The 15,281-nt window shown below is 40.9% G+C and overlaps 1 protein-coding gene across 1 annotated transcript in view; it reads left to right on the forward strand.

Moving 5' to 3' along the window:
• The window catches only part of jade1 (jade family PHD finger 1), a 136,051-nt gene that overhangs the window by 72,181 nt on the left and 48,589 nt on the right, over positions 1–15,281 (forward strand). The window contains exons 5-6 of the mRNA XM_072584067.1: positions 5,352–5,542; positions 14,009–14,220. Of these exons, the coding sequence (XP_072440168.1) occupies positions 5,352–5,542; positions 14,009–14,220 (403 nt within the window). The remainder of the gene's footprint in view (positions 1–5,351; positions 5,543–14,008; positions 14,221–15,281) is intronic.

Consider the following 15,281-nt stretch of genomic DNA (forward strand, 5'->3'; position numbering starts at 1 on the left):
CTGCGAATCTGAAATAAGATCATCTGATTTTTATACAAATTCTTTTGAGGTGTTGTCGTCGTTGTAATGTAGGAAATGTGGCTGCTGGTTTGTGCACAGTAAGTCCCTATGGATGTGATAATGATCAGACATATTTTATGTGTTGATTGAGAGATGAGTATTAGCCGAGAAATGGGAAAACTTACCTACTTTTGTTCACATAGTGCCATGGACGCTTTGAAATTCACCTGACGGGGAAGCCAATGTTCGGGCAAAAGCCCTTCATCAGGAATGAAAGGTTTTTGCCCGAAACTTCGATTTTCCTGCTCCTCAGATGCTGCCTGACCTGCTGTGCTTTTCCAGCACCCTTTCCCCTTTTTAACCTAGTTTTTAACATCATATCCAAGTGATACCACCTTGGACAGTGCAATACTCTTGTCAATATCAGTTTTATTAATTCAATACAGCGTGTTGGTGTGCATATGAATCTTCAAAATTAACCTTTCCCCTTTTTAGCCAAAAGTGAGGACTGCAGATGCTGGAGATCAGAGTCTAGATTAGAATGGTGCTAGAAAAACACAGTAGGTCAGGCAATATCCGAGGATCAGGAAAGCCAATGTTCGGGCAAAAGCCCTTCATCAGGAATGAAAGGTTTTTGCCCGAAACTTCGATTTTCCTGCTCCTCGGATGCTGCCTGACCTGCTGTGCTTTTCCAGCACCCTTTCCCCTTTTTAACCTAGTTTTTAAATGGCCTGAAGAGAAGTCTGATTCAGAGTAAAAATGCCAGCTGACCTCCAGCTGTGCTGAGTGGCTGTATGATGCTGTTGAACTGTTGAAGCTGTTGATGGCACCATTGGCATCTGGTGGACCAGTGCCCATAGACATTTCACCCTGCAGATGTCAAACAGCTTTGCAGTTTCAATGGAATGAATTACTGTTAGCCATCTTGCATGCAGAAGGCTGAAAATATTCTATGGATATCCTCATTTACCAAATTGAAACTACTTTTGAATTGATTTTGAGCGGTCAACTGACAGTGTACAGTTGTGTGTAGTAGGCAACATTCTTAAGAAATCTTGCTGTATTTGCTACACCAGACCCCAGGGAGATTCTGTTGTTGTTCACAAGGTGCACTTTAGAATTGTCACTGGTTGCAAGCAACTCAGGCACCAATGGTACTAATTGTCAGCAAACCTCCTGTACCTTTCCTGAGTGGAAGTATGAGTGTTGGTGGCACATGTCTGTCATTCATCCAGGATTTTACTCCCCTCAGCTGATCTCTGGACAACAGTGAAGAGTGACAACTAGAAGTGGGGCAGTGCAAGTCATTGTACCACCTCAATTGATATGTGGGTGATGGATTATGACTAAATATAGGGTTGGGTTGTAGAGACACTCCCTGCTAGGCATATTTCCCATTGGATAGTTGTATTTGTCAGTGACCAGACAACATTTACCTTTCCCAGCCACCCTTTTGACCCTGATGAAGCTCTTAAGTGGTGGCCAGTTATTGCCCACTTAAGTCACTCAGTCTGTCTCCACTGCTTTAATATGCTGCACAGTGGAAGGTGAAACAGAATTGGAAAGCAGTTCTTTCACCAAAGTTGGCGGAAGTTAATGTCCACCAACCCCCACCTCCCCCCCCCCCCCCCCCCCCACCCCCCCGGGTCCTTTATGAAGCTGGACAAAAGCCACATGCACTTGCAATTGCAGTTAGACGAGGATGCTACAATTAATACTCATGAGAGTTTGTAGCAATATGCAAGACTGCCATTTGGGGTAAAGCAAGCCTGTGCAAGTTTTCAGCGGATGGTGAAGAGCATTTTGCAAGGTATACCCTAGGTAACCATTGACCTAGATAATGTGATAATAACAGGGATGACCGTTAAGGAGAACTTGGAAGCAGCCTTTAGATATTTTTCTCAGCGGGGCATACACCTTAGAAGGGAAAAATGTGTGTTCCAAGCACCCCAAGTGACCTACTTGGTCTACAGAGTTGACAAGACTGGGTTAGATCCATTGGAAGATAGAATGAGGGTGATCAAAGGTGTCCTGGCTTTCACATCTGTACAGGAGCATACATCTTTCCTTGGACTGTAGAATTATTACGAATAGTTTATATATAACCTGGCTTCCATCCTGGCAGCTTTACATTAACTCGTAAAAAAGTGTCAGCCTTAGAAATGGTCACCCATAGTCAAGCCACAGCTTTTAGGGAAGTGAAGAAACAGCTATCATTCTCAGAGGTGTTAGCATGCTATGACCCATGCTATTAACATTTGGTGCCTCCCCATATACCCTCAGGGTAGTATCAGCTCACAGATGGCCCAATGCAGTGGAACACCCAATAGCGTATGGATCCAGGACTTTGGCTAATGCAGAGCCAGATAGAGAAGGAAGCTTGATGGTCATATTTGGAATCAGGAAGTTTCACCAATACCTTTATAAGTGTAAATTCGTAATAATTACAGGCCACAAACCCCTGCTGGGTCTACTTAAGTCAGACAAGGCAGTGTCAACCATAGCTTCAGGCTGAATTCAGTGGTGGACTCTAATATTGAGTATGTATAATTACAAGTTGGAACACTGCCTGGGAGGCTAAATAGCAAATGCGGATGGACTGAGCAGCCTCCCGCTGACAGATACCTCACTGGGACTGCTACCACTGGACATGTTCGCAATAGTTGTAAAATATTTTGGACGCACACATCCAATCACAGTTGATAATGTCAGACTTTGGACTCAGAAAGATCCGGTCCTGGCAAAAATAAAACAACTGGTGCTGATGGGGGAAACCAAAAGACTGTCACAACCAAAATTGAAACCTTTTTGGACCAATCGAGACCAGATCACAGTATAGGATGGCATATTATTATGGAGAGTAAGAATGATTGTCCTGAGCAAAGGTTGCCACCAGATGCTGGCTGAACTCCACCAGGGTCATCCCAGGGGTTTCCAAAATGAAGGTGCTAGGGAGAAGTTATGTCTGGTGGGCAGGATTGAATGCAGGCATAGCTGTGTTGGTGGGCAGTGCCCATAGTGCCAACAAGGACAAAAATCCAGCAGCTCCCCCACATTCACGGGAATGGCCTTCTATGGGCTCACTGTTCTTAGTATTGTGGATGCCCACTCAAAGTGGCTGGACATGCATAGACTTCATTTGTCAAATATGGGGACGATGAAAGAAGAACTGCACATGATCTTCTGTAATACACAGACTCCTGGAACTGTTGGTCACAGATAATGGGCAGTTTACCAGCATGGAATTTGAGTTTTTCCTGAAGTTGAATGGAATTCAACATACAAGGACAGCTTCATCCCATCCATCATTCAGGGGTCTGGCAGAAAGACCAATCCAGACTTTGAAGGCAGGTTTAAAGAAACAGCCTGTAGCTTCATTACATACCAAACTGTCCCAATTCTTGTTTGATTATAGGACTGCCCCTCATGCACCTACAAGGATAGCTCCAGCAGATTTGCTGTTGGAGAGAAGACTCTGCACCAGGTTAAATCTGATTAGGCAGCAGGGTGAAATGGCATCAGTAATGCCAGTGGTGGACACATGACTCTGCTAAGGGGGAGCGAGAGTTTACTTCATGGGAGTTATTTCACTCAGTCCACCAACAGGCTGTCTCCCCTCACCTGTGTCTCCCTATTTGGCCTCTAGATTATTTCCCCAGCCCCTGTCCTTAGAATGCCTCCCTGCTGTAAAAGCCTGGGGCTTGCCTCTCTCTGGCATTGTGACACTTCTTTGTGGGTCTCCTTGCAGTTCCAGAGTTGCGCACAGGGGCTCCCAAGATCTACTGGCAAACAAGTGGGCAAGCAGTGCTTGAGAATGCCAGTTCCTGTGCATTGAGGTGTGGATGTCAAATCCTCAGCTTGTTAAGGTCTTAAAAAGACGGTCACCTTTTCCTTCGGCAAGGCACAAAACCTCTTAAAGTTTCGCTCCCTCTGTTTTTGATATACCACCTCTTTCCTTGCCTCCATTTGCTGGTTCAAGGTGCACACTACTCTACTGATTGTTTGTTTGGTAAATGTCACCTGAATTACACCCATCTAGAACTTAAAGGTTGATAAGAGCAAAATACAAGTTGCCATTTGAATCTGAATCTGGGGTGTGTGGGTAATTAGTTGGAGATCAGCTCCTGATTTCTCTGCGATGTAGGTGAAGATTGAATCTGGATCTGGATCTGCAGCTGTTGAAAAGCCTGCACTATTTATTGCCAAGGCTCTTGCAAAGATAATAGACACGAGCAGCTGATGAATGTTACAGAAGCAGCTTTCAGTGGCAAGTTGGATCTTACCTCTTCGCTGTTCCATGTTTGGACAAGAGCCGCACAGAAGCAGTAGGCTGTAACAGTGCCAGAAAAGGAGCTTTTTTTTTCCCCCACCTTGTATCTGATTTCACAGTACTCGAGGAGGACTGAATGAGTTTGATATGCAGTGCCACAGAGCTCAGAGTGTGGACATGAGCCGGCACTGAACCAATCCCTGCAGAGTGGGATATATTGACTCAGGAAAAAAAAACACTTCCACTGTATCTGCAAAAAGAAAGCAAGTATGAGTGCTGGAAATTTAAATTTGAATCAATTAATGTGCAACAGGATAAAGTATGTCTTGACCTCTCTCACAATACGATCCTGATTGAAACATTTGCTTTTTGTTTTGTAATTTACCTACCTGCAACTAGTTGAGATTGGCGTTAAGTTGAGCAAAATCAAGGCAGCATCTGTTTCAGCTCAGGCATTCCAGGTACTGTATTGTCCTGTATTAAATTTAGGTATCTAAGCATAGTGCACAAAGAAGCACAAATGTGTCTCTCCATTGTTAGTTGAGAGGCACCACATAGGCAAGTGTGAGACAAGGTGAGGAAGCAGATCTTGCATTGACTACAACAGTTGTTATGACGATTGACCTCACACCTTTGGTGTCATTCTACATCACACTAGCTAAGTGACCTCCAGTGATGCTGAATTTACATTGTGTTACTTTGTTACCTCTAATTAAGATGAAGGATGTGATTTAATCTCTTGTGCTGCGCTTCCTAACTTGTTTGAAATATCAACAGAATAGTACGTAAATGCACATGTAAGCCAGACTTGGTCCACCAGCTATTTCCTCCCTGACATACAAAATATGCCTCAAATTTTCAGTCATGTCAATATTGTGTGTTGCTGCACCAATAAAGGACCCTATAAGTGAGTGGAGTTTTTGGAATTCAATGATCAATATAAGTTTAATTAATCACTAAGCAAATTTCTTAACAAAGCCATTGAGAGATTCTAATTTTAAATGTTTTAATTTGCTGTCCGAAGGACAACCCTGATCACAAGGCACGTAAATTGACACTTTTTTTCTCTTTGTATTTGCAGAATTACTGAGGAAAAGGATAAAGCTGTGACATTTGCCAGACCAAGGAAATATATTCACTCCTCTGGTTCTGAGCCCCCAGAGCTTGGTTACGTGGATATCCGCACACTTGCGGAAAGTGTGTGCCGTTATGATCTGGATGACATGGATGTAGCCTGGTTAAACATGCTCAATGAAGAATTTATAGGAATGGGTATGATATTTTTTTGGCCAGACCACATGTAAAATAAGGTTGCCACACACATGACAGATTTTAAGAATTGCTTTTATTGGAAACTTATAAAAGCTATTAACTTGTACAATCTTTAACAGTGTTATTTACTGCCAATGATGTGTTTAACTAGGAAGGAAATAAATGAACAAATTTGTTTTTACCAGTTATGGAATGCACATTGTCCAGGACACCACACAAGCTTCCATCCAATTTCTTTTGTGGATTTGAATGGAATCTCTTATCCAGTGCAGTAATGGGGGGAGAATCATAATATCATTGCAGAGGGCTTTTTTAAAAGTGAGACTTGTCTGTTTTGATTGAAGTTAAAGATCCCATGACACTATTGTAAGAAGAATATCCAACATAAAACCAATGCCACGAAAGACAAGTTGACTGGTTATTAGTTTTCGATGATCACTGCTGCTATGCAGTAAAGTGTGGAATGACTTGGATGAGGTAAGCAAAGACATGGTTGCTAAATTTGTAAAGGACATAAAGATAGGTCAGAAACTGGATGTAAGAAAACATAGATGGGCAATGGTAGGTTGAGTGAGTGATATTTAATGTGAGAATGCATGAACTTGTTCAGTTTGGCAAGAACTTGTTCACTTTGGCAAGAACAATGAAGCAAAGTATTACTTAAATGGAGAATACCTGCAGAATTACAGTTACAGCACAATCAAGGTGATTTAGTGCATGAGTCACAAAATAATAGTATGCAGATACACAAGTAATTAAGAAAGCTAATAGAAAACTGTCCTATGTTAAAAGAGGAGCTAAACATAATTAAAGTATAACATCTTCACTTTTATATAGGGCATTGGTGAGTCCAGATCTCAAATATTGTGTGCAATTTTGGTCATCTTGCTTAAGGATGCAGCTGAGAGCAGGTTTATTGGATTGATAACTGGAATGGGTTATCTGATGAGGAAAACCTGGTGTTGTTTCCACTGGCATTTAGAAGAATAAGAGGTGACTTGATTGAAGCACAGAGAGTCCCGAGATTGCGAATTCTGGAATCCATTCACAAAACGAACTGTACATAAGTCAGATCACAATGCAGGACCGTATAAAGGAACCATTTGTAAGTACAGGAATTGTTCCAGTAGCGGCTCTTCAAAATTATACCTTGTATGGAATTGTTTTCGTAAATTGGCCGTTCGTAAGTTGCATGCCCCAGAATGTAAGAGCCTGAACAGTCTTGACAAGGTGGAGGTAGAAACATTATAAGTTCTTTAGAGTAAATCCAGAACCAGGGGACAGTGTTTAAAATTTATGGATTGCACTTTTATGACAGAAATGAGAATCTTTTTCTCTTAGAGTTTGTGCAACTTTGGAACAATTTGCCTCAGGAGGTGGGGTCATTGAATATTTTTAAGATGGACTAATTCCCTTGCCTGACAGCAATCAATGGTTATTGAAGGTAGTAAAGAATATGGAATTCTAAACATGAATAGATCAGCCATGATCCTGAAGTGCCCTGAAGAAGGGTTGCACCCAAAATGTTGACTTCTCCACCTCCTGATGCTGCTTGGCTTGCTGTGTTCTTCCAGCCTCCTGCCTGTCTACCTTGGATTCTAGCATCTGCAGTTTATTTTTGTCTCTAACCAATGATCTTATTGAATGGCAGAGCAGACTTGAGGGCTAAATGGCCTGCTCCTGCTCTTGGTTCATAAGCTTATATGAATCCATGCCACTCATTCTTGGAAAATTAAATAGTTATACAATTTGTGCCAGGTTTTAAACAATTTTACGGTGCAAATGTGTTCTGATTAAGAGCGAGACTAAAATGCTTCACTTGGGACTTTTGACTGTTCCAGATAGCAATGTTAAATTCAAACAAGATGAAAGATTACTGTTTTCTTTTGATGTTGCATAGTACAGTGTAAGCATGCTACACATTGTGGAATGAGTGTGTGTGCATGTCAAAGCTACTTTTGGTCAAGTGTAAAAAAAAAAGTGGAACCTAACCGAAAAAGGATGCTTTATTTTATTGCAAGGAAACATAGGCAAAGGGTTCAATTCCAATCCAGTGTGCCTCCCTGGTCTTATATTTCTTCATGTTGAAATCTCCTTAGTATGCACTCAGCACAGTAATGATGTTAAATTGATGTGGTGTGGTGCAGGATAAATTACAGCTGGTAGAGATATTTAATGTTGAGATGTGTGTGACATGAGACGACAGAAACTGTTTAAAGGCTGTTTCCGTAGCAGATCACAGGATAATACACTGTGCATAATATGGATTTATTTCCTGACTGAATACCAGCAGGGGACTTTGCCAACATGAGTACATAGTGAAAATTTAGCCACAAAAGCATTTTTCTGGCCTTCGGTTTCATGATTAGAAGATAACTGAGTGGTTCCCACTTGTTTTTTGTTTGATGTACATTCCCAGCATCATACCTGCAAAGCCAGAGGATTAGCTGTACATGGTCAGTTTTACTGTGTGCATGCAGAGAATGTAGTACAGTTTTTCTCCCTTTATAACAGGTTAGTTGTTCGTGAATTATGTTCCTCTAAACATTTCTACAAACCAGACTGGTTAGAGTGTAACAAGCTCATCGTCCTTTGGTCCAGGATAAAATTGGGAGTTTCTCAGTTTGTGTTGGCACAGATTAGACTTGGCAAAATTTGACTGTTGTATAGTACATTGTGATCTACATTAGAAGAGCATATATGAGTTTTCGTGACTTTTATTCAGTAAAAATCTTCTAATTGCTTCAATGCTCTGTGATGTAGCAGAATAGAATAAAATCCTGTACAATTCTTCTCCAGTTGAAGATGATGTACTAAAAAAAGTTCTGGTAGTTTGTCAGATGCGTTGATAGGTTGTGGATAGAGATTTCTTCAGCCTCAGGCAGTAGTTTCTGAAGCATCGACATGATAGTGGAAATGTAAAGCTAAATTTTACTGGAGACTGAGAGGTAAACTCTGGATTGCTGGTTGTGGATCAGAACAAATCAGCACTGTTTTCACACCCTAACTTATCCACTGTGCCTCTTATGAAGTGCTAACACGTTGAAAGTGCCAGTATGAGGTTAAGTCAAGACCTTGTCTCCTGTCTCCTTTTGTGTAAAATATCCTATGACAGTAGTTGAAGCTTCCAGGCTCCTGGCCCACATTTATCTCTCAACTAGCTCAAGGCTGAGATGGACAGATTTTTAATCAGTGAGGGAATCAAGGGTTATGGAGTAAAGATATGAAAGTGGATTATCAGATCAGCTCTCATTGAATGGTGGAGTAGACTTGATGGGCTGAATGGCCTGCTTCTACTCCTATAACTTATGGAGAGGTGTGTGTCTGGCTAGGATACTCTTTAGAGGGTCAGTACAGATTCAGTGGACCAAATGATCCCATCTTACTGCATATCAGTCGATGCACGTATCTCACAAGGATTGAAGAATCACAACAGTACATTATAACAGTGAACAGTGCACACTTCCAGAGCAATTCATTGACGATGCGATGCTTTGGGATACCTAGGGTTCGTGAAAGGTGCAAGTTCTTTCATTCTAAATTCCATGTAATGATCTTCCCATTGATCTGTTGGTCCCAACTCTAGAGATGCTAATCGAATGCCAGATGTTCTCTTGCAAGAGGAAAATTTGAGAGGAAGCCAGAGAAGCATTCCAACAGTGGCATGGTGGCTCAGTGTCAGCAATGCTGCCTCACAACACCAGGGAGCTGGGTTTGATTCTAACCTTGTACTGTCCGTGCGAAATTTGCATATTCTTCCTCCTGTGCTCCGGTTTCCTCCCACAGTCCAAAGATGTGCAGGTTAGGTGGATTGGCCTTGCTAAATTACCCATGGTGTCCAGGAATGTGTTGGTTAGGTGAATTAGCCATGCTAAAAAATTGCCTGGTAGAGTCCAGGGACATGCAGTCTAGGTGGATTAGCCATGGGAAATGTGGCATGATGTGGACGGGGAGGTGTGGGTCTAGTTGGGATATTTCTCAGAGGGTCAGTGCAGACTCAGTGCACTGAGACAGAATGGTCTCTGTCTGCTCTGTAGGGATTCTGAGGACACCATGTAATCTCCCTAATACAGTGTTCAAGATTGTTGTGAAGACACATGAAAAGAGGGAAGGAAAGTTGTTTAAAGAATGCAGGTCATTGCAAACGTCTTAACACTTGCCATGGATACTTCTGTTAATTGTGTGTCATTATGGTTAATATATGAAAATGAAGGTCAACGATCACATGTGCTCAGGTAATAATTTAAAGAGACATCTACTGGTGTTGGGGTGAAGTTTGAGTTAGGAGGTCTATATTTGAAAGGATTCATTTTGTATAAATCTAAACTGAGTAAAGGCATGTTGTGATTTCATCCTTCACCAACTAGCTATCGGGTATTTAAAGATGTAGTTGTAAAGGCATTTCACACTTCATGACAGTTTTCTCCATTTAATATTGTAAATTCCACACTCTCTTCTGGAATTGATTACCAGGTCATGGTTCTTTTATGTTTTCGGATTGTTTCATGTGTGCACTGCATTTTTAACATCTGTGAAAGAATGATCTGTTTTCTTAATGCATTGTTTAAAATTGGTGACAGCTTTAGAGTTTTGCTCAATGATAGTTATGATCAGTCCAGCAACAAAATGTAGCTGAATGGATGATTATTAATGAGGTGTGTACCTTGTGAGATGAAAGGTTTGAGCAGCATGTGTCTGATGATTTATTGGTGAAATTCTTTATAGGCCTTTGTGACAAATGGTTGCTTGGCAGAAGAACATGTTGAGATGAAATACAAATCGGGAAACCCAAACTCAAATGTGAGCTTCATTTTTTACTGCGTACAATCGGCAGTAAACAAAGTTTCAATGCATTGAATCTTCAAACTGTGTTGTCCTCAAGCACTTCCTGAACTGTTGTAAATATTATAAGTTCACATCAATGTTATTTTTCTTAATTACTTTCCTTATGGTGTCCACAGACACCTTAGGAGGACAGAAATATTCCAATACATGAAGTTCAAGCTTCAAAGCGCACAGGTACTTTATTAATTTTAAAAGAAAGCAAGAAAAAGCCTTACTGTATCCTGCTCAATCTAACCGTGGCCACCTCCCTATTGTTCTTTAGTCCTCCACATTACCTCATGGTCCCTTCGTAAACCTGTGCCCCCTCATATCCATGCCAAACTATGGTCTTCCACCTAGACCTCTATGGCCCTCATTTCTTTCATCCAGGCTAAGTTTCTCAACCCACCCTCCTTTAGCCCCTCATATTCTTCATGTCAAGTTATCTAATGCAAAGATGAAATAAAAAATTTCTTTGTGATTATCGATGGCTTCATTGTATTAAACAACACTCACTGATATCAAAGAAAACCTCAGTTACTACCTTTAACAACCTTCCTCATTTTCATCCCTTATAGAAACAAGCATCATTAAACTTTATTTGGAGCTGTTAATTAAACTGTGAACTGACAGACATCCTACTGTGCTAATGATAGGTTGTGAAATCAGTCACACAGCATAAACTCTATAATGATGGCATTAAGGCTGATGTCAAAAGGCAGAATGAAATAGCAAGCACTTTCTTTTTCAAAGATTTAAGGATGACAATATTTCATTGCCTTAACTACTTGACAGATTTGACAAACTTATCCACTTCTTTAACACCTTCATGTTAATTTTTAAAAGTCGTAAAAGGCACTTGACCTCTTTCAAAGGGCAGTTGGCTCTCTCAAAGGTTACTCCGGCCCTACTTGAAGGAGTACCCTACCTCTCCAACTAACTCTGGCAGCTTTAGACCTCCTGAAAAATATCAAGTCTGGTGTTTTGGATATCTCACGAGATTAAGTGGATTTATTTGAAGACACCTGAATTTTAATTTGTGCAGATGCCTTCATGAACCGTACGTGCAAAGTTCATTTCCTTGTCCCCTGGTGTGAAAATGGTAAGCGTGGAGTTCAGTGGAGGGGCATCTGGAGTCAGGCCGTTGGTGGCATTTTGGTTCAGCTAGCGCACTTTGATACTGTGACAAAAAATTTCAGACCATTGTTCCCTCATAGGAAAAATCTAGGAAACTCAAATGTACAATTTTGAATTGGATATTTTCTGAATACCAACGAGTTTGCGAACCAATAAGACTCAGTAAATTCAAGTGTGTCTGAGCATTGTCCTGTGCACCCGGCATCAGTTCCAGTGATAAGGACTAGTTCATCAACTCACGACAAACAAACAAATCAATGTCCTTGCCCCTTAAGGCAAAGAAACGATATAAATAGTTTGCTGCCATCAGAAAGATGCATGTCCTGAAACCACTGTAACATAAATGATGTGTTGGAGAGTAAAATCTTTTCTCATTGACGTGAAAGGGGAAAGGTTGAAGTTACTGTTGCCTTTGTGTATTATGGACGATCCCAGAAATATTCCGGTGCAGAAAGAAGCTGTTTGGCCCATCAATCCTCCACCGGCCCTTTAAATGAGGATCATTTCCTGGTAAAAACAATGACTGCAGATGCTGAAAATCAAATACTGGATTAGTGGTGCTGGAAGAGCACAGCAGTTCAGGCAGCATCCAACGAGCAGCGAATGTCAATCTCCTGCTTTTTTTTCTATATCCTTGAACATCATTTTATTCAAGTAAACATCTAGCGTCCTCTTGAATGTCTCAATTAAACCAGCTGCCATTTTCAGGCAATGCATTCCCTACCCTAACTGCTCACTGAATGTAAGTGTCTTTCTTTGCGTTACCCTTGTTTCTTTTACAAACCGCTTTCAATCGATGACTTATTGTCCTTGTTCTTTTTGAGAATCCAGCCTGCTCATGATTTTTAAATCCTCTATCATAATAATCTCCTCTCAGCCACCTTCTCTCCAAGAAAAACAGTCCTAACTTTTTAAATCTAGCCTCCTAATTAAAGTTCCTCCTTGTTGGAGTCATTCTTATATCTTGCTTCTGTGCTCTCCCCAATGTTTTTACATCCTTCCTCTGATGTGGTGCCAGATCTGTACGCAGTACTCCAGCTGCGGTCTAATAGGTGTCTTGTACATGCTCAACCGTACCTTCTTGCTATTGTTTTCTGTGCACCTATTAATAAAGCCAAATATGCTTTACTTAATGCTCTATCAACCTATTATTTCAATAATCTGTGCACATATTGAGCCAGGTCGCTTTGCTCCTTTACTCCCTAAGAATTGAACCTCCTATTTTATATTGTCTTTTCATGTTCTTCCTACTGAAATGCATCACCTCTCACTATGATTTGAAACTCATCTACCGCTTATTTGCCTGCTCTGCTAATTTGCCGATGTCCTTCCAGAGTTCCACTATGTCCTCATTGTTTACAATTCTTCCAAGTTTTGTGTCATTTGCGAATTTTAAGATATGCCCCCTACACGATGAGATCTAGATCATTAATACCTATCAGGAAAAGTAAAGGGTCCCAATACCAATCCCTGAGAATTCCACTACAGGCCTTCCTCCAGTCCAGAAAGCATCCATTGATAATAACTCCGTTTTCTATCACTCGGCCAATTCTGTATCTATGTTGCTATTGACTTTTTGTACCACAATATATGATTTTCCACAATTGTTGTGCGGCACTGTATCAAATGCCTTTTGATGATTAGATTATTGAGATTGATTATAAAGATACTGTTGATAATTGAGCAGGCAGGTTTGGAATGTTTGTTGTGACCTAAGGAATGATGAGGAGAGCCAGTGTTGGACTTGGGTGGACAAAGGTAAAATCACGCAACAACAGGTTATAGTCCAACGGGTTTATTTGGAAGTACTAGCTTTCGGAGCACTACTCCTTTGTCAGGTAGCTAGTGGGGCAGGATCATAAGACACAGAATTCTGCCCCACTAGCTACCTGGCAAAGGAGCAGCACTCCAAAAATTAGTACTTCCAAATAAACCTGTTAGACTGTAACCTAGTGTTGTGTAATTTTTAATTGTGAGCTAAGGAAAGCAGAGACAGTTGTGGAATAATGTCTTCAGAGTTACTAACATATGGAATGGATTATGACTTAGTACAGTGCCTAGAATTGTTTTTTGGAGACTCTTCAAATCAGCCAAGATATCAGATGGGCTGAGACTACATCTTCATGAAAGTTGCCCTCCCAATACATTACACAGGGTTGAGATTTCTACTTTAATATGTTTTTGAATTGTTTTTAGACAGTAAGTTATATTGAAGATCTTGTGACCAATACGATTCGTATAAGATTTACTAAAAGTGTACTGTTTTCTCTTTAGTATAAATACCTTTATAAATAATAATCCATCTCTTGACTGCTAACCCAGATGAAATGAGCCTGCAGCAGTACCATTGATGTCCAATGTGAAGCATTTTGGCCAACTGTTTTGGGGTCGCAAAATCTGGCCAGTGTTGAACTGGAATGAATAAGAAAGTATAAAATTATTAACGGATGGAAAAATGCAAACTGGCACAATATTAATGCAGAATGTTTTGGCTGACTTTGTCAGGGATGGCTGAATTGGATGAATTCACCATGGAGAAAGTCATGGAGGATCTGGAGCGTAGATGTTACGATAACATGAACCATGCCATTGAGAACGAAGAAGGACTAGGAATTGAATACGATGAAGATGTGGTGTGTGACGTGTGCCAGTCTCCAGATGGCGAGGATGACAACGAGATGGTTTTCTGTGACAAATGCAATATATGCGTCCATCAGGTAAGATTGCTAGCACTCCTGCATAGTTCATCTGTTTTACTGAATGAGCACACTCATTCAATTGGAAGATGAGCTTGTAGAAAATAATTGTTGAGCATCATGCTCCTGTAATCAAGCTAAGCATGGAAAATGTATACAGCTAGTATGGTGTTAACTACAGTTCTATGTTATAATGGTGAACATTTTGAAAACAGGGAGTTGCAGAGGTAGAACAGATAGTGGCTGATCATTCTGCTAACCCTGGTGAGATTCTGTGTCTGTGCACGAAGAATGGACCATTTAGAAGGAGATGAGAGGCTGAAGCAAATCTCAAGATATGATGTGGCAGTGGCAGAGTGATTGATTAAAAAAGAGTCAAGAATTTCAGATGTGATGCATTCAAGGACAGAGACCCAGAGCTACACTGTGAGAATGTGGATAGTGGGCAGTGTAGAACTGGAATCATGTGGCAGGGTTTTGAGTTTAATTGAAAATAGAAAATGGAAGGCCAGCCCAGCAGGTGTTTTGCACATTCAAATCCAGGGGTGACAATTAGTTTAGCATGGCTAAGAATAGACGGTGGCAAGTAATGTTGCAGAGGTAGGAGAAAGTGATCTCAGTGAGATAAGATTTTGGTCTAATTGAACTAAGTCCTAGGATAGTGTCGTTTGGTCCATAGATATATGAGCAGAATTAAACCACTTGGCCTGTTGAGTCTCTTCTGCTGTTTGATCATGTCTGATAGGTTTCTCCTGCCTTCCCCCTGTAATCTTTGATCCCTTACTAATGAAGAACCTATCTATCTCTGTCTTAAATTCACTCAATGATTTGGCCTAGACAGCTCTCTGTGGCAATGAGTTCCATAGATTCACCACCCTCTGGCTGAAGACATTCCTCCTCATCTCAGTTCTAAAGGGTCATCCCTTTACACCTGAGGCAGTGCCTTTTGGTCCTAGTCTCTTCTACTAGTGGAAACATCTTCTCCATTTCCACTCAATCCAAGCCTCTCAGTATTCTGTAAGTTTCAATCCGATCTCCCCCTCATTCATGTAAATGCCATTGAGTACACATCCAGAGTCCTC

Source organism: Chiloscyllium punctatum, chromosome 14, assembly GCF_047496795.1.
Source record: "Chiloscyllium punctatum isolate Juve2018m chromosome 14, sChiPun1.3, whole genome shotgun sequence".
Classification (NCBI taxonomy): domain Eukaryota; kingdom Metazoa; phylum Chordata; class Chondrichthyes; order Orectolobiformes; family Hemiscylliidae; genus Chiloscyllium; species Chiloscyllium punctatum.